Below are 23,740 nucleotides of genomic sequence, written 5' to 3'. Positions count from 1 at the left end.
TTCGCTTGGGCTTTGTGGCAATTTCGTCGACGCTTCTCTCGCGTGGCGGTTGAAAGTTTTTTTTTTAATTCCTCCTCTATCCCTCCCAATGCGTTGCTTTTGAACGTGGAGCCCAACGTGAGGCCTACCTCAGGCCTGGCCCTCCGCCGCCCTTCGGCGTTCCCAGACCGCGCCCGCCACAGTCGTAATCCGCCACCCCGCCGCCCCGAGCCCCGAGCTCCTAGCCCCGCACGGCTTGTCGCTCCATCGCCTTCACCGCCGGCTGATTGCGACTCGCGCCGCGTCTCTCGGCTTGAAACTCTCCGCTCGGCCCGGCGGTGAGAACTCGACGAGTTGGTTGCGTTACGCGCAAAGGGACCAGTGCAGGTTGTTTTTTTTTTACACCGCCACCACCACCACCGCAGCAACAATCGTTGTACGCTTAAACCACTAATTGGTGCTCGTTTTAACGACCTTGGAAGGAGACTGATGATGGTGATGATAGGATGGTCGCAGCTGACAATGGGGGCAGCTCCACATTTTACTCTGATGGGTGGTGTAGGATCAGTCTGTGCGTAGGACAGCCATTATGGACAATCACAAATTGGTACCTGGTTTATTGATGGAAGGATGATGATGGTGATGATAGGATGGTCGCAGCTGACAATGGTGGCAACGTCACATTTCACTTTTCGTAGTGGGGGATCAGTTTCTGCATAAGACAACCATTATTGACAACCACAAATTAGTACTTAATTTGTAGATGTAAGTATGATGATGATGATAGGAAGTCAGTCACCATATTCACTGTCAGTGGTGGAAATGGCATCTTTGCACGGCGGCTATCCGGAATAGGACAACCACTGGCTTAACCACAAACGAATGCGTATTTTATTGACCTTGGAAATGTGAAGTTAACGACGATGGGCTTTGTATATTTCGTGAAGAGATTTTTTGTGGAAGTGGGATGGTTAATGGGAACGACGCACCGAGTCTCAGCTCAGACACCGCAATTGCCATTTCACTCTGACTTCTGAAACAGATCGAAATAGCCCAGTGGGCTCTTTAACCTGGCTAGATTAAACGTTTATAGTTGACTTATTTTGTTGTCGCGCACACTTGCGAGTGCAGGCCATCACGAACGCGCGGCGATCACACGTGGCAAGCTATTTAGGAACAACGCTCTTATGAGGCATCCCTTAGGATCGGGGATGCTGACCATCTGCAGCCAGTAACTGGGTTCCAGGTCTTCTGGTTGGAGGGCCCCCCGGTGAAAGTCCACTGGCCGTATCCGCTGCAAGAGGTTTGTGCACGGGTCCAGCAGCAGATAGCCGTGGGCTAAAACGAATTTTTTTTTTATTTGACCAGGTAAGGCCCACTGAGCTATGTAGCTCTTTTTCAGAAGCAACCTGGCGACAAATGATAGCTCAACGAAGCGGCTTATCTTGAGGACATTTATAGCAGAGGTCGCAACCGGGTACCCGATACCCGTACCCTACCCGATACCCGGCCGTTTGCGACCCTGGTGCGGCCGAGTACGGGTAGGCCGTGAGTCACTGGTGAGTCACCGTTTGTCACTCATTTCGGGTAGGGTACGGGTAGGGAACGGGTACCCATACCCGGCCGGGTACGGGTACCCATTTGCGACCCTGGTGCGGCCGGGTACGGGTAAGGAATCAAAACCCATTTGCGATCTCTGATTTATAGCAGCCGAATACTCTAAACGCGTGTTTCTAAATGCGGAGGGAAAAACCGGACGACCCGGAGATAAATCCATGCGACCACAGGGAGAGTCGGGATCGAATCCACAACCTCCTGCATACCAGGGGAGTTAACATCTCGCTACCATGGTGCCAACTACCTTGGTTCAGGCCCAGTCAGCACTGCTTAGCTTCCGAGATCCGACGAGACTGGGAAGATTCATCTCGATTTGGTCCCTTTGACAAACGTTTCTCGAGATGGCCATGTAACTCAGAGGTTCTAACACTGAGCCAGGACTGTTAGTAGTCTGGGTTCTCAAGTGTAGCGAGGTGATGATCTCAGCCTGGTCACTAGTGACTGCAGAAACGCGATCAAATTAATTGTGGTTCTCACACAATTTGCCGAAATTCCAGCTTGGAAAATAAAAATCGCAGTTTGACTCTTACACGACAAACATTACGGATGGCAAAGTACTGTGTGAAACAGGTAATTTGAAGGGATATCAGAAGTAGTTTTGTGATGTCCGTTTCTGTGGACCCATTCTCCAACAGAGGACTGCACTGCTCCTTGAGAGTTCTGATTGTGTACTTCATTTCATGGTGAAAGCACAGTCGGGATAAAACCGATAATTTCTCGGCATCGGCAGAATAATATGGCGTGCGCGGCGGTGCTGGCCGCGGATCCGGACCCGCGCGGGGACTTCCCGGCGTGGCTGGCGACGCGCGGCATGAAGCCCACGTTCACCGACGCCATGGAGCGTGAGCTGGGCATCAGCGACTATGAGGAGCTGCTGGCGTGCGCCGAGGACGCGCAGGTGACGGCCGAGCTGCTGGGCACCGCCCGCGACCGCCTGCCCTTCGCCTTCTACGCCGTGCTGCGCCGCCTCGTCAGGGCCGTGAGCCCCCCTGGCGGCGCCGAGGGCCACGGGACGCCGTCGACGGCGGCGGCAGTGGCGCGGCAGCAGCAGCCGGAGTTGGCGCCGCTGCTCGACGCAATCGTGGCGACGCTCGACCGGCTCGGCAAGGAGCTGCTCCGCTCGGCGGAGAAGTTTGTCTCTCTCGAGTCGGTGCTGTGCCCGCGCTCGCCCGCCAACATGTGCCACTCGGACGGCGGCGACGGTGAGCGGTGTTGGCGAACGAGGCGACCGGATGGCGCCTGAAATTTCTCCTGGAAGTTTTGACAGAAGGGGGCAGTGGCATGGGACCGGTGTGGCGCTTCTCTGCGAGCTTGACGATTGCAACACATTTATCAATTTCGCAAAAACACTTTATTTGAATTAATGCTTTGCTTATTTCATTAAAAGAAGCTAATTGTTACGTCTGCGTGTTCTGGCCCCTCGTGGCTCGGTCATCCTGCTGGCGGTTTAGTTTCTACGCTCTAAACCGATATAGCCGTGCCCTCTCTTTCTCGTTTTCTTTTCCGTCAACTAGAGCCGGCGCGCTTCGCGGGAGACTCGGCGCTGCCGGGCGAAGGTCGCGACTTGGCGGAGGGCGACTTGGCGGAGGGCGTCGCCGCTGGACGACCGCTCAAGGTGGAGCCTGCCGAGGACGGTGGGTTCCTGCCCGCCGTGCCACGTTCCCCTCGTTGGCCCATCTTCAATCGGCGCCATTCCACCGCAGCCAACTCAATCGTCCCGGGGCAGATTATCCGGCTCGCCGATGAAGCGCGCTCCGTGCACGCAAAAATGTTAACGAAGCGTGTTCACGTGGGCCGGGTTGGTTTGATTATTTAAAGCTGCTCCTCACTCGTTGGGGACCTGTGGCTCGGAGCCCATGTGACCACAAACACTTAATCAAATAAAGTGATTTAAGAAGCAAACAAACAGACGACACATTCGAAGTCTTCATCCCAATTCTGTGTAGGAAACCTATACAAATGCGTTTCCAAAGTGTAATTTTTGTACCGTTATCCGTCCGTTCATACCGTTGGAACAGCAGCAGCCTGACCCTCGTCTTGTCTCGCCCCCCCACTCCCAGAGGAGCTCTATGACGAGCAGGTGGACACCGCCATCCCCTCGGAGAACAACTGTGACGTGGCACGCGAGGAGGAGGCGCATGCCACCACCCTTCAGCACGAGCACACCGGCGCTGCCGGCCGTGCCGGTGAGGCAGACACGTTTCTTTTGTACCGTCAGTCGAAAGCTGCCCCATATTAGGAAGCCACTGGAGCTATGCACTTTTAAATAATCTAGATTGAAAGCTCTTTTCTTTTAGAACTGCTTTTTATGTTTAGTTTGTTGTCCTTCCCCTGTTGGCTACGTATGGTGTGAAAGAAATACGAGAATCTTACTCGGCCGTCGTGGTGTAAATGTGAGCACAATGGGTTTGCAATACAGAGTCCGCCGGGTTCAGTCTCCCCGCGCAGCAGTCAGAAAAATGGACAAGCTTGGTTTAGCACGTAGGCTTTCGCGACCAATATTTTTCATGATAAAGATCGCGTTATTTATAAATGTGTCGCAACCCTCCACCACCCATAAAGGCCAGTCTGTAAAAAATGTGTCACGTTGACAAAAGACAAATTGTTCACTACTTTAGCCCACCGGTGTGTTGAAGAGTCAATCTACAGCATCATCGGGCGATTTGCCAGAATCGTGAAGCCCTCCACCTGCAACCGGTCTTAAATAGAGCAGCAGCAGTGTGACGTCATCATTTAACCCAATCAGCTGCAGAGATCAGAGGCGGAGTGGGGGGCATTGTAATTATATAATACGTTTGTAATCAGTTAATTGTTATGATTAATAATCAGTTGTAGATTAGTAATCAGTTGTAATGTGTATTATTTAATAACTGAACTACCCAATCAGGCGCAGAGATCAGAGGCGGAGGGGGGGTGTTGTAATTATATAATAGATTAGTAATCAGTTAATTGTTATGATTAGTAATCAGTTGTAGATTAGTAATCAGTTGTAATGTGTATTATTTAATAACTGAACCATCCAATCACTATACCCAATCAGTTGCAGAAATCAGAGGTGGGGGGGGGGGGTTATTGTAATTATATACTACGTTTGTAATCGGTTAATTAGTATGTGTTTCCCCTATAAGGAATTGTAATGTGTATTATTTAATAATACGCTTCCAGGCCGCACTAAGCCTGGAGCTGTCAGAGCGATTAAAGTTATTTGTATTTCTCTCAATTTCAGTGGATTCTCTCATTAGTCTTGGCCAGTAATAATTCGTTTTACACAACACTTCAATGTTATCAAGCTTCTTTAAATGCCCACTCCCCCCCGGTTTTCCCGATCGACAAACCTTGGTGAATCCATTTCCACTGCTGGATGGACAGAGGCGGATGGTGGGCGGTGAGATTTAAGAAACTTGCCCTGTTGTTTCAGCTGCCGTGCCAGCAGATGCTGCCATGGTATCATGGTTAGCATACTGGCCTTGCAATCCAGAGGTCGCCGGTCACAGAGTACAACTTTTCCACTGACATGTCAGAGTTGCGGCAGCACGGGTGGTTTTCCGCTGGTTATTTTCCGTTCTAAGCCGGAACCAGATCGTGAAATGATGCCAGAGGCAGGGTTAGTGATGCAGTCGTCGCGTGTGACGTTAGTCAGCACAGATCGACGAGTTCCCACGTCGCCTGCACGCACCTCGGCTCGTTTGTTGCGTTGGCGGCACGGCCCTGGTTCTGCGGCGGGCTGGCTCGACACTGTTGTGCAGCGGGAATAAGAGGGTTGCACCTCTCCATCTCTTTCAGAAGCGTACTCCGAGGACGCCGACCCGCACCCCATGCACACGTGGGACGAGCAGGAGGCACGGCTGCAGCGTCTCGCCGACTGGACCCGCTCGGACAAAATCTTCTACAGCATCGGCGGCGTGCGAGCCTTCCACGGCCGCCCCTTCGTGACGGCGCCGCCGCCACCGCCGCCGCCGCCACCGCCGACGATGGCTATGGCCAACACCACCAACAGCCCGCGACGGCGGCCATTGCACCCGCCGGGGGAAGTCGGCGGAGCGGCGACGGACGCGGCGGCGGTGGCGGCGGTGATGGCCGGCTCGTCGTCCCGGCTGCACCGGTGCGACTTCTGCGGACGCGACTTCAAGACGCGGCAGTACCTGTGCAAGCACCGGCGCACGCACACGGGCGAGAAGCCGCACAACTGCGAGGTGTGCGGCAAGGCCTTCTCGGACCTCAGCAACCTGGTGCGGCACCGCAGCATGCACACGGGGCAGAAGCCCTTTGAGTGCGAGCTGTGCGGCCTCGCCTTTCGCCTCAAGCACCACCTCACCGACCACCGGCGCACGCACTGGCGCAAGGTGGCGGCCACGCTCGGGTTCACGCCCGGCACGAGGGGCCGCGGCCGCGGCCGCGGCGGCGGCGACTGACAGTGAGAAGATGGCGGCGGGGCGGAGACGTGCGGGAAGTGTGAGGACGTAGGGACGTACGTGGAGATACGAGGGAGATGCGGAAACACGGGCCGTGTGGAGTCTTGGGCCGTCGAGGGGGGCGGGGGGGAGACGCGGCAGACGGAGGAGACGCGGGAACGCGTGGCTCCGTGTAACCCAGTTCCAGAATCCAGGCTGCACCTGGGGCCAAGGCTCCACGGGGGCATCACCCGTCTCGTTTGCTACTGCATGGTGTATCCGTGAACGATTGGAGTCGCATGTACAGTGTTGCAGTGCGAATGTACACTTGCTTATGTATGCGCGTGTGTTCTTAGTGCGCGTGGGGAGCGGTAGTGTAGCGGGTAGTGCACATCGCTACTAACCTGGCAGCCTCGAGTTAAATTCCCGGCCGCGGTCAAACACCACGTTCTTGGGACCGGGCTCGGCATGGCGACGCCATCTGGACAGGGCCGCCTGGCGACGTCTCGTGGGGACCGCTACTCTCTGGCCAGGGGCAAGCGACTGGTGATGATGATGATGAGTTAACACTGGTGGCAAGTGATACCTGCACTGGTTCTTGGCTTCCCATAGATCAACTCTCCATTCAATGAGCACTTAGGAGACAAAGGCGGCCAGGCGTTGGTTCTGGGCACACACCGCCGCATCTTGCGCCATGATAGAGCTTATTCGGTGCTTGCATTACCGCACTTCCTCCAACAGTCGATGGGGCTTGACAGGGCTCTTTGTGAGTGTGTGGGTTTGTGGGTGTTATACTGGCACGTGTTTGCTGTTTGGCCAAAACAAGCCGTGTGAAAATATCTTGAAAGCAAGAGGCATTTGTCCCCATTAAAAGAAGGTGTGGCATCTTCTTGGTTCTTTCGGTAAAGTCACGTAGAATGGAAATAAAATAATAAAAATAAGACATAATAAAATTATTCTCACGACGTTTCGGCCACAATGCAAGCAGCTACGTGACTTTACCGAAAGAACCAAGAAGATGAATCCCTGCAGTCACGAAAGCTTTAAATCGAAATTTAAGGTGTGACATTTCTAGGTAAATATTTAAATTACTTGTCATTATTTCAATGATTGTTATTATTTTGAGAAATAGCGATTTAATTTGTTTTATCCAGGAAGGTGTCACAAAGTCTTAATAATTATGTATTTGAGATCTTGCGTGGGATGTTTGCCCAGTTAATGTTTTGAGTGTTTTCATGTTTGCATGTGGAAGGAATATACAGGGCTCAGAGAAAACCCACTGCGCATACGAATGGAGATATGCTCACCAAACTCCCCCTACGCGGTCAGCTTTATCACACTGCCATTTGCTCTACTACCTCTTTTTGCTGTTGTCATTTTCACGAAAACGTTATCCCAATTGTGCTATCGTTATCTTAAAGGCTACTGACAGATCGTTCGCAGAGCGCGAAGTGGAGTATGTTCCACACATTCTTATCTCCAGTGGTAGCCAATGTTTTCATGGAAAAATTTGAGACAGATGCCATCCAGACATCCATCCTACTCCCTTGTGGAAGAGATGCGTGGGTGACACGTTCGTCATCTGGCCACATGGCCTGCCAGCTCTAATTCTTCAACCACATCAATTCCAAAGACCCAGCCATCAAATTCACCATGGAGGTGGAAATGGATGGCAAGTTACCATTCTTGGATGTGTTTATCGAAAAGAGACCAGATGGCTCATTGGGACACTCTGTCTTCAGGAAAGCCACCCACACGGATGCATATCTAAAGCCTGACTCCAACCACCATCCAGCCCAGAAAAATCATCTCATCAAAACTCTACACCACAGGGCTCGTTGCATTTCCGAACATCACCACCTAGCCAGTGAACTGGAGCACATACACCAAGCCCTCAAGACGAATGGATATTCGGATCGCATAATCCGTAAAACTGCACACCCCAACCGTTGGGAGAGAACCACCTGAGGACGAAATCAAAACCATCACCTTGCCATACATAGCAGGGGTCACCAAAAAGATTTCCAAAATCATGAGCAAACACAAGATCCAGGTCCGATTCAACACAGTACATAACATTTGTGATCTGATTCCATCTGTGAAGGATGTGATCTACAAACTAAGCTGTCTGCGGCAGTAGTTACATTGGGGAAACTAAGCGAGATGTCTCAGACCGTGTTTGCGAACACAAGGCAGATCTAAAACACGGTAGGACCAACACCTCTGCCGTGGCTGATCATTGTTTTAACGCTGTGGGCACACATGAAATAGATTTCTCCAAGACAAAGGTACTCTGCAAACCCACTGGCTATCAGATATATAAACACAGACAATTTCAACCGAGAAGATGGTTACAAACTGAGCAATCGTTGGAAGGACATTTTTATCCAGGTAAAGTCATAACTGGCTGTGATGCTTCCATCCTACCTGCCTATGTTAGCAGTTATTTCCGACTCTCTGAGTTACATTACCTTGTTAAATGTCTTTACATTAACAGGCTAAATGTCTCACTAGCATAGCTGCTGCTCCCTTTTCCTAGATGCAGCGGTGGTGCTCGTTGTTTAAAAATTCCATCTCTAGCCCCGCCCACTTACCCTTGGGTTGTACCCATCTAAAACCTTTATAACCTTTGGCTGCAGTAGCTCTCTCGCTATATTTATTCCTGCCTCAGCAGTCCGCCTGCTGTATTTTTTCACCTGTAGACGGATTTCTTGTGTTGCGATCGAAACGTCGTGATTTTTATTTTTCTACTTACGTGACTTGACAGAAAGACCCAAAGAGTATACATTCTAGATCGCAGCACTTTCCCACCTGCTTTGCGTATGAGTGAAGTTCGTTGCATGACAGTCAAACCGATATTTCAATTCTCAGAGGTGGAATTTAGCTCAACTAGCGCAGGCAATAGTGACCTGGGCTGAGACCAACTCAATTGTTGTGCTTGAGAATCAACAACCGGCGGCTGCCTGGATTCGAACCAAGGGCCTCAGCGTTGCCAGCTCAATGCTCCGACCTCGGATCCTGCGTGAGTGCCGCTTATAGGCATCGCTTCACTGCCCCCCACGGTCGGTGTTAATGTGAGGTACAGGAGCTCACTACCGCGCTGTGTGTGTGCGCGCGCGCGTGCAAATGGTATTGCAAATGCGCACGTCCGGCGTATTAGTACAAGCATCTTGTGTGTCACCGTGTCCTCGATCTAACGTGAGTCGATATAGCACGCTCTGCACATAATCGTTTTATATGCGTGCCCCTAAACATTTTCGAGAATCGGCTATAAATGTTTTAATCTCGCTCGCCCAAACTCTGTGAAGAGCGGGCAATCTGATCATGACATTGCCGTTGGCACTTTGCACGGTGGCCCAACAGTTAGTTAGCTTAAGCTTAACCTATTATCGGTAATTACTATCTTGACACATTACTTCTGGGCCACCGTCTATATTAGTGCTGAGTCGATGATGAATCAAATATCCTTTGTATGCTGGAAACTCGCGGCAGGACGAATGATGGCATTGTTGTTACCGTTGGTTGTCGATGACGTTGTAAACTCTGTTATCCCAACGCTGAGAACAGTGCTTGAGCCTCACGCAAATTACTTGGAAATTGTGTAAAAAAACAAACTCTTTTATTGATCGATTGATCTAAACGGTAGTTAAGATTATTTTAATGGCTGATAGTTGTTGGTTTCATTCGCGTACGCTCGTAACACGCATTACACACTTATTGGAATCATCCCCACGAGTGGACGCACTTATTCTGCTGTTCCGTGAGTGACCGTTCGCTCATTTCTAACCACGTCGCCGCGGGGTATTTTAGACGTGATCATTTTCGTGCGAGCGAGACCTATGGCTGGTTGCGTAAAAGCACCTTCAAGGGAGACCCACCGACAGCACAACTACGTCTAATAGCTCTTGTAGCTATAACTCGATGCTGCTCGTCGTGGGCTGTCCAACAAAAGAAAAACGGAGTTAATACTCTTTGGTTCTTTCGGTAAAGCCGCATAGGTATATGTGTTGCGATCGAAGCGTCGTGATTTATTTTATTTTCCACCTACGTGACTTTACGGAAAGAACCAAAGAGTATGGATTCCTGCAGTCACGAAAGCTTCAAATCAAGATGAAAAACGGAGTTATCCACACAACATCCATAAATCCGTTACGCAGACAAATATCTGCAACCTTTTATTCGTAATAAAGTTCTGCAGTGCGTTGAATAGTGTCTCGTATTTAAGCTGCCTCGGGCTTATAGTTCTTCATGTGCCACAACCAGGGCCGGATTAAGGTTGTTGTCGGCGCTTGGCACTTCTGTTTCGTAGGCCTGCAGTGATAATTCTCTGCAGTGGGTGTACTGTTGCTCATGTTACGAATACCGCCGCTGTCACTCGCTTGTTTCACGCGTGTTTCGTCCAGCCGCTCGACAGATATTGTGACCGATACGTTCGTCATTTAGTCTGTGCCCTATTTCGATGGGAGCGCGCGCTGTGTGTGCCGCAGATAAACAGATTTAATTTGAGATTATTGAAAGAAAAAGTAAGCCTAAAACTATTATCAGCGAACATTTATTTAACTGTGATTATCATATCGGATGACGCAGCTTTAAGAAGGTGCCGATAACAATTTCAATGTTCTGATGGGATGACCGCATTGCAAGGGCCATATTGCTTTACTTTCGTTTCGGCTTAAAGATTTGTGTGACTTATTTTAGGTGTAATACGCTTCACTTATTAGTGAACAGCTTGTTACCAACAGTGCCGGATTAAGGTAATGCGGGGCCTGTAGCATGATGTTATAAAGGGGCCCTAAATAAACACACAAATATGAAAACACATTTTTTACTTGCATAGTAAAGTAATTGTATTTTTTCATTTCCTATACAGCCACAGATAATACGACAAATTGCTAACCTTAAACACCCAGTCGTTCATAAAAGTTGAAGGCAGTATAGTACTATAGTAATAGAGTGCAGATTCACTGAACCAGAATTGGTAGCTTGAAATCATTTGGCGCGGAGCCCGTAGCATCTACTACTACTACTGCTACTAGGATAACCCGGCACTGGTTACCACTGCAAAGAAATTGTGATGAGCAGCCATTTCAATATATTTATTGAAGAAGATATCTTGCTTACATTTTTATCATACATACAAAATTAAAAAGCAGAGTCAAAAATGTGTTTCATAGGCCTTTTAGTTTTCGTAGGCCCTAGGCACGGTGCCTACTGTGGTCTATTTGATAACACGACCTTGGTGGCAACCACACAGGGACGAAGGGACAAGCGGCAAGAGGACATCTCCTCTTAAGATTTCTCGTAACTTTAGCAATACCCGTAATCAGAACTCGGTTACTACACTTTACAGGAAAATCTTATCCTAAACCGAACATGACGTACTCTTAGGTTTTTTTTCGGTAAAGTCACGTAGGTAAAAAATAAAATTAAAATTAATAAAAGTAAAATAATTTTACTTTGATTAATTTAAATTTTATTAATAAAAGTAAAATAATTAAAATTAATAAAAGTTAAATAATTTTACTTTGATTAATTTTATTTTTTACCTACGTGACTTTACCGAAAAAAAACCTAAGAGGTATGAATCCTTGCAGTCACGAAAGCTTCAAATCTAGAATTAACGAACATGACGTTGCTTCGATGCCGTAATACATTCTGTACACTGGTGCCAGATTCCCATCTTGACGTAATGACCGAAAATGCGTCGCATAGACGACTTTCCCCGTTGTTTTGTGGCGACGGATGAGATTCGGCGCATTACCTCCAAATGTCAGGTGAAAAGCAACATTCGTCAACAGCGCTTGGATAGATGGCTGACAACTATTTAGCTGTGCAAGGCAAGGCGCTGGCGGTTAGCGTGTGCGTGTGTAATGTCCGAGTTGTATCAATGTGCACGATGCAGTATTTGTTGCCAGGCAGATTTTGAGTTGGAAATTAGGAAAATTCGTGCATTTCGCATGCATTAAGTTACACTTTTCAACGTCTTTGTGCTAGGAAGTATATACGTAGAACAGACGTCAGCGGTTAACTGTCAAGGGCAAAAACACATTTGAATGTTGCAAATATTGTAATTAGTTTCGCTTTGGTTTGCATTTCCGAAGCTTTGGACAACGGTTTAAATGATTTGGCCGCTTCTCAATAAGGCGAGTCCCTAGCAGAAACACACTTTATACTGCTGTTTGGTTCATATTGGATCATGGATACGAGAAGTTGGATCATCTTTATGAGGATCCGACTAATGTGTGGCATGTGGGTGTCAATGCCCGGTGTGTGGCTGTAAAAGTCTTTAGTTTATGACTTTTCGTAGCATATTTGACATTTTATGCGAATGTCTAGAACGGAGTGCATGCGAGGAAGCCAAGTCATCTCCTGCAGTCAGTAACAGTGTGCCAAATTGCCAAAACCGAGCGGTGTGATTCTATTAAACACAAAACTTTGGGGTTTTTTTTACAGCTGAAATTAGTATTACCCATGAGTGTTAAGTTGCAGCAGCAGTGAAAATAAATACTGTTTATACCGTGGTAAATTGTTATCCATGGCGGGTTTTTCCCCCCCTTTAATTGTTTGTACGTGATGTGTCCCTTTCCCCGTTGGCCTCAAAGCTCAAGTGAGGGGGGCGGGGGGGTCATTGTGGTTGTGTCACAGATGCCGAACCAGCACCGCTGATTAAAGATCAACGTTGATGATAATTGTTTTTTTACCCTTCTATCTGGCAACAAAACTGACACCTTTTTTACGAGGAGTCATGTTTGCATAGACCACAATACCTGCAGCCATAATGCAAACAAAAAAAACATAACTCTGATAATGTATGCACTGTCCTTGAAGTTTATTGGTCCACACCCGAGACAGCTTTTCTTAGAGCTTAGTCTCACATGGGTTGGACCAGATGACGCCAAAAGGCGCACAGCTCAAAGACAATGCACCATCAAAGTATGAGAGCTCGGGGTAAGCATTTACACCATGAAGGACAGTGCATATGAAGTATAGTAAACTACGGCGGGAAACCACTTGACGGGTAGCACACTTTATTCACACTTGGGTTGTCACAATAACACGTGTTGTCACTACAGCTCACGCTACACGTTCCACCTGACACGTGTGGTATCTACAGCTCACGCTACACGTTCCACCTGACACGGGTGGTAACTACAGCTCACGCTACACGTTCCACCTGACACGGATGGTAACTACAGCTCACGCTACCCGTTCCACCCGGCTACACACACACGGGCATTCCAGCCCCGTAGCATCCGGGGGAACCTCTAGACCCACCCCCGCTTGGGTACGGATCACGACCACTGGGTCCCACGGCCCGGTCCTCACACGGACGTCCGGCCCCCGGGTCCCAAGGTCCCGCCTCTGAGCCACACAGGGCCCCGGTCCCCACAAGGACAGCGGGACTAGGTGTCTCAGGGCCCTATCTCTTCCTCCTCCGTCTTTCGTCTTCACTGGTCACCAACTTCTCCCCGAGCGCCCGCGCGCACCGCCTTATATAGCCCTCCGCTCCAAGGAGACGGAGCCTATGCGGACCGCGATGTGAGCACCCACCCTAGCCGACCAATCATCACGCGCTGCCACACGATCCCTTCTTGTGTCAGCGCACAACCAATCACCACGCGCTGCCACACGATCCATCACTGTCAGCGCGCGTCACCAACACACAGCCAATTACCATCACATAACCCATGACCCCGCGCTGACCTACGATCCCTCACCGTCAGCGCGCGTCACCAACACACAGCCAATCACCACGCGCTACCCCACGATCCGTACTACCAGCGCGTATCACCACTACACATACATTATCAGAGTTATGTGTTTTTTTGTTTGCATTATGACTGCAGGTATTGTGGTCTATGCAAACATGACTTCTCGTAAAAAAGGTGTCAGTTTTGTTGCCAGATAAAAGGGTAAAAAACCAATTATCATATTTTTTACTGGCAAATGAGGTACCAATGGTGGAAACAACGTTGATGTTCAGCCAGGCTTTTATTTAGTCGGGTCAGTGCAGTGGCGTGGAGAAAGACTATGGTGGTTGGAGTGGAAGAGTGGACCGGGGTTAACTCCGCGGGCATGTTTAGCGCAGAGGTCAGAACACCTAATTTACACCACTGAGAACCAGGGTTTGAATCCAGACAGCTGTGAATCAAGCAGTTCCTCGGGTAGTGACACATGAATGGTGGCGCAAAAAATCATTGGGCGCAGTTGTCCAGGTGACGGCTTGATTTGTTTGGTGGTGGAGGGTGCGTAGCTCTATTTGACATATGCACGATCTAACTCCCAACAACAAAACGCATCACGAATCATGAATTGATATTCTCAGTCACCAATGACCGCACCACAAAACCCATCGCATTAAATTTGGATGAAAGTAACCAACTAGAACATGTTATTGCGCACTCTTGAGTCCAGTCCATCACAAACGCGAATTGATCACACGTCGAATTCGGCTCTCTGAAACAACCACTCCGTTTTGAGTCTGTTGCGGAACTGGCTCAGCTGGGAGCGTGTTCCAGCTTTTTGAACCGGAGTCGATTTGGGTCTGTTAAAAGCCGGTACGCACCAATCTGCGAGATAGGACGCAGCAGATTGATGATCGCTAAGGAGATGGAGCGGTCAGAGTGCGTAAAGGAGTGAGATGGATCGTAGAACTGTGAGTGATAGCGTCCCTTTAGAGTGGGGGAGGGGGGAGGGGTGCCTTCATCCAGCAGTGGATGAACCATGGCTGAAAATGACCACGCATTGTGTTTGTACGAGCACGTGTGTGCAGACAGAGACAACTATTATAGAAGCTAATGTTTTCATTGACGCCCCCATTAGATTTCAAGTTTTCGTGACTGCAGGGATCCACACTCTTTGGTTCTTTTGGTAAAGTCACGTCGGGCTACTATCAAAGGTTTGTTCATGAAGCCATCCAGATATATAAACATAGAGAACTTCAACCGAGAAGATGGATACAAATTGAGCAATCATTGGAAGGATGTTATTAACCAGGTAAAACATTAACTGCTTTATGGTGTTGCCTTCGAATCCGCATCTCCAGTTTATTCAGCCTCCCACTCCCCCCCCCCCCCACGGCATTTTGTCTGCTCGTCCCCTAAACGCTCTCGCAGCCCCTTGTCACAGCAGCCCTTTTTCCCACTTCAGAAATTGTTTCTTTCAATTTTTCAAGTTACATTTATTAGGTATAGCCCTGTGAGCCATGCAGCTCTTGAGCCGGGTGCAACCGCAACCAACAAAATATGAACAGAGAACGTCTTAAAGCGACGACGCGCAACAGAAACATCTTGGATAAACCAGCAAATCTTGCAGAAAAAAACCCACCGTATTACAACGCTGTGTGCAAAAATCCCAGTGTGATGCAAGTCAAACAATAACAACTGTAAGATATCTTATTGGTTCTTTCGGTAAAGTCAAGTAGAAGGGAAGTAATAAAATAATAAAAAGAAAACATAATAAAATGTTTTATTTTTAAAATAATAAAAATAAAACATAATAAAAAATTTATTTTTATTATTTTATTACTTCCCTTCTACGTGACTTTACCGAAAGAACCAAGAAGATGAATCCCTGCAGTCACGAAAGCTTTAAATCGAAACCATAAGACAATTTAGATTATAGTTATCAGGCCAACTCCGCACTTCCGCAAGAAACATGGCTTAACCATGTTTTCGAAATCACCAAAATGACGGATGCTTGTGTTGCGCCCGAAACGTCGTGATTATATTCATTTTCACCTACGTAACTTTACCGAAAGAACCAAAGAGCATGGATCCCTGCAGTCACGAAAACTTGAAATCTAGATTGCTCCGCTCGTTGTTGTGAGCTCCGCTGGTCTTGCCCTCCGTTTGTTGTTGCTGGAGGGGCGACTGCCCCCAAATGCCCAGCAGCAGCAGCGTCCTCCTCCACAGAGGCCGATCTTGACACCGCTGGGGTGACCAGTGGGCAGGTGCCACTCAGCTCCACGTTGTCCTCCCGTGCGCCCACACAGACACGGGGGCGGGGGTGGGGTGTAGGAGGGGGCGGTGTAGGAGGGGGCGGGCGGAGGAGGGTGCAGGATTAGGAGGGGGGGCGGGAGTAGGAGGGGGGGCAGGAGGAGGGGGAGGGGTAGGGGGGGTGTAGGAGGGGGCGGGAGTAGAAGGGGGGGGAGTAGGAGGGGGGCAGGAGGAGGAAGGAGGGGGGGTAGGAGGGGGAGGGAGTAGGAGGGGGTGGGAGTAGGAGGGGCGGGAGGACGAGGGGGCGGGAGGACGAGGGGGGGTAGGAGGGGGGGTGGGAGGGGGGAGAAGGAGGGGAGGGGGGTGTAGAAGGGGGGGCGGGCGGAGGAGGAGGGGGAGTAGGAGGGGCGGGGGACTCGCCGACCAATCAAGAGGCTCCTTGTTGCGGGCGGGGTGAAAGGTCAGGCTCGAGGCTGTGGCTCCGCGCCTTCGACCCCGAGTCGATTCGCGGCCCTGTCGCTCGCCACTGGCCATCGATCAACTAGAACACAACAACAACAACCGCGGAACAACAAGGGGGGTTGCTTGCTGGTGTTCGCCCAGCAGCAGCGGCGGCGGCGGCGGCTTAATCGGCGCGTGCGGCGGTGAAGGATACTGCGAGCGAGGTGAGGAGGGTGGTGGTGGTGTTTCTCGGCTCGGCCCCCATTGTTTCATCACGGCAAGCTGCTGTCGCGATCTCGCCAAGCCCGTGAGGGTTGATGGTGGTGATGGTGGTGATGGTGGTGGTTGTCGTCGAGGACGTCCGGCCCTGACTCCCCGCGGTAAAACGCTCGGAGTTGAACAATCGGTGTCGATGCCGTCGTCACGATAACGACGGGCGGGTGTCGACTTGGCAGAGGAGGATTCTCCCCGCAGCGCCGCCGGGCGCTTCGATTTAACAAAACATATTTGTATTTACTGCGCGAGAGAGAGAGAGAGACGGCCACGTGGGGTGGGTGTCAACAGTTCGCCCAAGCTCTGCGGGTCCCATACTCTTAGTTCTTTCGGTAAAGTCACGTAGGTAAAAAATTAAATTAAAATTAATAAAAACAATTTTATTTTCATTTTTTACCTACGTGACTTTACCGAAAGAACTAAGAGTATGAATCATTGCAGTCACGAAAGCTTCAAATCTAGAATCTCTGCGGGTCCCCTCTGTATACCCGGGGGGTGTTGACGGGCAACAATTGTTGAGTGGTTCGCAGCGCTTCGTGAAGGCTGCTTCGCAGGGCGAAGGCCGCCCCCATTGTGTCGGTTACGGGGGTTGTTAGACCAGACAGAACTTGTCTGCCAGTGATACAGTACAATCCGTGCACAGCACACCCGCGAAAAGCCAAAACTAACCCCCGAGATAGCCACATTGGTATACAAAGCGGTTGCCCGCGATAGGTCACAACCGCGAACTATAAACCCGCGGTATTCAAGGGTCTCCCGTCCATGTGACTCAAAAACTTGAAAGCATAATCTGTGTGCCCCCACCTCCACCACCTCCACCCCCTCCACCACCTCCACCTCCTCCACCACCTCCTCCACCACCTCCACCCCCTCCACCTCCCCCCACCTCCCCAGGAGCCCAGCGCGTGGCGATGGCGTGCACAGCGGTGCTGGCCGCGGATCCGGACCCGCGCGGGGACTTCCCGGCGTGGCTGGCGACGCGCGGCATGAAGCCCACGTTCGCCGACGCCATGGAGCGCGAGCTGGGCATCAGCGACTACGAGGAGCTGCTGGCGTGCGCCGAGGACGCGCAGGTGACGGCCGAGCTGCTGGGCGCCGCCCGCGACCGCCTGCCCTTCGCCTTCTATGCCGTGCTGCGCCGCCTCGTGCGCGCGCTGACGCCGCGGCAGCGACAGCGGTGGTGGTGGCGCCAGCACCGACGAAGCCGCAGCCGGGAGCCGCTGTCCGGCAACGGGAAGGAGGAGCGAGCCAGGGACGATGACGGCGGCGGCGGCGATGAGGAGGAGGAGGATGATGAGGAGCTGGGAGGGTGCGCCCCCGGCTGCGAGGGAGTCCTGGCGAGTCGCGCCGTCCTCGACGCCATCGTGGCCACGCTGAGCTCCCTGAGCCGCGAGCTGCTGCAGTCGGCGCAGAGATTCCGCTGCCTGGAGCCGGCGCCGGCATCGCCGTGTGGTGGCAGGAGGAGCCCACGCAGCCCGGGTTCCCCGGACGGGCCCTCGGGTATGTGGAGAGACGGGGGCCTTGGCTCGTGCTTACGGCAGCACTGTGGTAATTTATTGGGTTGTAAAGATTCATCAATCCTTTGATTATAAAGAACGTTCTTACGGTCACGGGTTGTCCAAACTAATGGAGCAATCAAAGCTGTACAAATGAGTCGGACAAATTAGATAAAGGGAATTGATTCCTTACTCGAATTGTGACGCCAAATCCTCAGTTAAATCAGACAATTGGTGAACTTGACACGGGCAAGACGCAACACAAAAGATAGAGAGCTTTTGTCGCTACACGCTTTGGGTGTGTCCCGGTCGGTCCTTGCGCAAGTTTGAAGCTTCAGTTATTTGCACAGATATTTGAAAATCATCAACCGATACTTTAGTGATGTCATTGCTTTGGATTTTTAAAACACGAAAGTGGCTTAAACGGTGACATTTAACAAAACTTCAATCTCATGTCAGAGAGCCTGAAAAATAAACCCTCGGTGTGTAGCTATTACAAAAGATAATGTGTGTCGTGGCTGAATAATTTAAGTAGACAATGAATGAGAGGTCAACAATATATTGATGTTCTGAGAAAATAGAGATTTAGAGCACACAAACAATTCGTCTTCTTACTGAAATTAATAATAAGTGGTCCTCATCTCTATAAGCCATCATCGGACATGGTGGAATTTCCACATTCGTATGGCAGGCTTGTGAACATTTCAGATATCACTCTTGGCCAATGTTAGCCATGGCCGTGACTTAGCACCTCCGCACCTCCGATAAGCACGGTTGGCTACGTACAGTGAAAACGAAGTTCAACATACGTACTTACATTAGCGCAGCGCGAAAATCACTTCGCCAGTACTCTACACACAAAGACAAAGATCCCCGTGTAGCCTGAACAGACTGTAGGGGCAAGTGCTGTTAGCGAGCACCTATGAAGGCCGGAACGGTACACGAGGGGGTGGGTGGCCAGCACCACGACCGACCGCCTTTGTCTCCCCAGTGGCGATGTTTACACACAGCACCAGGTACTCATTTGAGGCTGAGTCGACCTAGGGGAGGCCCAGGACCGTTTCAGATAATTGTCACTGGGTGTTGGCCGTGAGCGGGAATCGAACCCGGGTCGCCAGGTTCATAGCGCAGCGCGCTAACCATTACACTACCGCTCCCCACTCTACACACACACACATAGACACCTGTTGCCAACCACAGCAGATCCCCTTGCCCAATGGAATGTATGTGCGTGACCGTGCCCCCATAGGTGCACTGGGCTCTTACGAGGCGGACGTGCGGAACTTGGAGGAGGCTTTCCCGATATCCGACTCCATTACGACCATGATGAACGGCGCTCATGATCAGTGCTCGCAGCGGATAGAGCTTGACGAATCCCTGACAGGTGAGGATATAGGAAACTACGCATGATGCCACTTCTTTCATAAATTGAAACTTGTGTTTATCGAGGTGGTTAAGCCATTCGGTAGCCTCTGTGGAGGGTTGGTAGATGTCAGTGATATTGCCCACAAATTGGCAGTGCCCCTTCACCTGGTGTTCTTTCATTAATTTCTTTACAACACACCTTTTACAGAAAAACCGTCAACAAGGCACATGCTAAAGCCCACGGAAGCTTCAGTGGCCGTGTCGTTCTAACGTTTCGCACCTTCTTCCTGGTTCTTTCGGTAAAGTCACGTAGAAGGGAAATAATAAAATAATAAAACACAATTAAATACAATTCTCACGACGTTTCGGCCACAACGCAAGCAGCCGTCCTCAGGTGAAGAACAGGGCTGTCGGAAAGACAGCGTCCGAATGCTGTCTTTCGTTGTCTTTCCGACAGCCCTGTTCTTCACCTGAGGACGGCTGCTTGCGTTGTGGCCGAAACGACGTGAGAATGATTTTATTATGTTTTATTTGTATTATTTTATTATTTCCCTTCTACGTAACTTTACCGAAAGAACCAAGAAGATGAATCCCTGCAGTCACCAAAGCTTTAAATCGAAAAGTTTTGCACCTTTTACCCCCGCTGTCCCAGCGCCGGAGCTGTCCGAACCACCACCTCCTCCTCGCACCTCATCTCGTACAGCGGGTGTCGAGTACAAGGGGCGCCAGTTTGACTCCCACAACTGCTTCGGGCAGGCGGAACCGTGCGTCGCGTGGCGCGAGATCAAGCTGGAACGGGACGACGATGGCCGTGGCGGTGGTGATGGCGGTGATGGTGAGGAATGACGATCGGCGTACAGGTGTCCCGTTTGGCTAGGGGAGCTAATATACCACGTGTGCTCGAAATAACCTGGGTCGAATATACCCCATCCCACGTGAAACGGGGTGTTAAATAATTTTACAATTGGACTGCCAAAGCTCAAAAGCGGAATGGCGTTCAAAAGCATCTGGATACTACACAAATATCACGCTGCAGGCAGTATTGGTGTTGTACTGCACATCAATTAATCTGGCATTGGATTGTGTGCCTAGGAATTATCTTTAGTTTTGTAGTTTCAGTGGTATGTTTACATTTAGCATTTTTTTAATACATGAGTTGTGTGGCTCTTTTCAGAAGTGACCTGGCCACAAATGAAAGCTCAACAAAGTGGCTTATCACGTGGAAATTATAGCAGCCAAATTCCCTAAACGCACATTGATTCTAAATGTGGAGGGGAAAAACCGGAGGACCCGGAGAAAAATCCACGCGACCACAGGGAGAGAGACACGCAAACTCCAAATATACAACCGTCAGGGTTTAAGCCACGACTTGCATATCAGGTGAGAAGATTAACATCTTGCCACCGTGGTGCTAAGTAGGCCTTGGCAAGATAAGGTAATTGTACCCTTTTTACCGGGTAAAAGGGTAAAGGTAAAGGGTAAAGGTGTCGACATGCCAAGGGGTAAGGGTAAAGGGTAGGGTAAAAGGTAAGGGTGAGTGATTGTATTGTGGTAAGGTAAAAGGTAGGGGGGTAAAGGTAGGCTCGTTGTTTTTACACTTTTACCTTACCTTGCCGAGGCCTAGTGCTAAGGGAGGATTGTGCCGCGGTGTAATGGCGAACACGGCGGAGTTGTAATCCCAGAGGTCGCCGATTCGATTTGATCTCCCGCCGTGGGCGTGTAGGGCTCTCTCCTCGCTGTGACGGTGAGGCCGAGGTGGCGATGGTGGCGGAGCGCGCGGCGAGCGGGGCCTGGCTCGGCAAGACCGAGCACGAGGAGGACGTGATGGCGCACTGGCAGGCGGCAATTCACTCGCACGGCACCAGCTACGAAGGTCTGTCGTGGTGGTGCGGGTTGTAGTGTATGTTCTTAGGTTTTTTTTCTTTTCGGTAAAGTCACGTAGGTAAAAAAAAATAATAATCGGGCTGTGACGGTTCCACCTGAAGACGGAAGCTTGTGTTGCCTCCGAAACGTCGTGATTTTTTTTATTTTTTTTTACTTTTATTAATTAAAAAAAATAATTTACGTGACTTTACGAAGAAAAAAAACCTAAGAATATCAATCCTTGCAGTCACGAAAGCTTCAAATCTAGAATTAATGGTAGTGTAGTGGTTATCGTGCTGCACTACAAACCCGGCATACCCGAGTTCAAATTCCTGCTCAAAGCTCACATCGGTTGCGAATATCTGAACCGGTTCCTTGCCCTCCCCTAGGTCAACCCAACCTTAAACTGCAGCACTGGGGAGACAAAGCAGCGTGGCATGGTGTTGGCCACCCACTCCTCATCATTCTCGACCTCGAGGGATCCCAGATGATGGAGTTTGCCATGCCAGCCTTTAATAGGTGTTCACGAACAGCCCTTGTCCCAACAGTATGTTAAAGGATATCTTTGTCTCATGGTGGTGATGGTGATGTTGGTGGTAGCGTTTATCGCCGTGATGGTGGTGTTGCTGTTGGTAGTAGCGGTGATGGTGGCGGCAGTTGTATGTATGTTAAACTTCTTTTGCACCGTACACAGCCAACCGTGCTAATCGGAAGTGCCAAGTTTAACGGATAGGCTTTTGTGACATCCATAATACAGGTTTTTTGGGTTAGATTGCGTAAATATAAATCTGTCGTTAAACCCGCCACCACCCTACACAGCCAATAAGTAAGGTTTGTCACGTAAAGAGAACATGCCAATTCGTTACTAGTACAGCACACCGGTGTGTTGGAGAGCAAATCTACAACATTTACAATCGTAAATGTTGATTGTAAATGTTGTGGATTTGCTCTCCAACACACCGGTATGCTGTAATATTAACGGATTGGCTGTGTCGGGTGGTGGCGGGTTTAACGACATTTATATTTACGCGATCTAACAAAAAAAAAACTATATTACGGAAGTGCGAAAGTTGCTGTTGGAGCAGCTGGTGTTGCCGATGGTGGCAGTGTAAATGCATACGCACGTAAATAATGGATTCCTGCACGCACCATTTGATGCGTGCGTCACGCGCGTAGGAGTTGACAGGAAATGGCGATCGGCTCGTCACCGCACGTCTTGCCCTGTTCAACTCTCTCGTTTCTCTCCGCCCGCCGCCACCACCGCAGAACCGGCCGACGTCGTCCCGCAACACGCCCCGCATAGCGACCAGAGCATCCCGAGTGGCATCCCCGACGACGATCTCACCGGCAACTGGGCGGGCCCCGACACGGCTTCGCTCGATGTGCCGGCGGCCGCTTCGGGCGACAATTCCGACATCGCCGGCATCCGGCGCGGCGCGGCTCCCTGCTCTTTCCAGTGCCGCGACTGTGGGGCGACGTTCGCCCAGCGGCAGCAGCTGCGCGCGCACCGCATCACGCACACCACGAGCCGGCCCTACTGTTGCCGGCTGTGCGGCAAGGGCTTCACGAAGGCGTACAACCTGACGGTGCACATGCGCACGCACACGGGCGAGAAGCCCTTCCTGTGCAGCCAATGCAACGCCACCTTCCGTCTCAAGCATCACCTGCAGGCGCACCAGAAGACCCACGCGTCCGAGGGGGGCGCTCACCACGCCCAGCAGGCGGGGTTCCACCACCACCGTCCGCAGGGGCATTTGAAGACGCACCCGTCCGTGGGTCAGCGAACTCAAGTTGTGGCACAGTACCACGTTCAGGGACATTTGAAAACGCAAGCTTCTGCGAATCAGCAGCCTCGAGCTGTGTTACGCCAACACCCACATCCGCAGGGGTATTTAAAGACTCAAGCTTCTGCAGGTCAACGAGCTCAGGCTGTGGCCCAGCACCACCTCGTTCAGGTGCAACTGAAAACACAAGCTTCCGCGGCCGCTCTTTCAGGCGGTGGCGGGCCAGCATCGTGCTCTGCAGGGGCATTTGAAAACACAGCCTTTTGAAGCGCACACTCGTGTTTTGGTCCACCACCACCACCCGCAGGGGCACCTGGCAACACAGGCCTCTTGGAGGTCAGCAAACGCATGCGGCGAGCAGCAGCAGCAGCGACTCACAACTGCGGGGAACGCGCGGGGTGACGTCTGACAGCGGCAACTGCTGGCGAACTGTGTTGGCCTACACTGCACATGTCCACCACATAGCAGACTTCACCACGAATTGAATGCTTGTGGTAATGCACGTGTACACCAGAGGGCACACGTAACACATCAAGCGCCGGAAATAAAAACTAAACTATCTGGCCGATTTGCACTTCAATTCTTTATTTCTT

The 23,740-nt window shown here is 50.6% G+C and overlaps 1 protein-coding gene across 1 annotated transcript; it reads left to right on the top strand.

Moving 5' to 3' along the window:
- Positions 1 to 23,705, top strand: LOC144947568 (uncharacterized). Its single transcript, XM_078876782.1, has 11 exons — positions 1 to 366; positions 2,327 to 2,798; positions 3,111 to 3,230; positions 3,657 to 3,782; positions 5,380 to 6,007; positions 16,529 to 16,590; positions 17,534 to 18,139; positions 19,385 to 19,519; positions 20,153 to 20,335; positions 21,224 to 21,373; positions 22,630 to 23,705. The coding sequence occupies exons 2-11, from the start codon at positions 2,333 to 2,335 to the stop codon at positions 23,412 to 23,414; spliced, it is 3,261 nt and encodes a 1,086-aa protein (XP_078732908.1). The 5' UTR covers positions 1 to 366; positions 2,327 to 2,332; the 3' UTR covers positions 23,415 to 23,705.
- Positions 23,706 to 23,740: the final 35 nt, after the last annotated feature.

The sequence above is a fragment of the Lampetra fluviatilis genome, chromosome 46 (genome assembly GCF_964198595.1).
Source record: "Lampetra fluviatilis chromosome 46, kcLamFluv1.1, whole genome shotgun sequence".
In the NCBI taxonomy this organism is placed as follows: Eukaryota; Metazoa; Chordata; class Hyperoartia; order Petromyzontiformes; family Petromyzontidae; genus Lampetra; species Lampetra fluviatilis.
The sequence above is the reverse complement of the archived record's forward strand: the minus strand, read 5'-3'. Positions and strand labels throughout refer to the sequence as shown.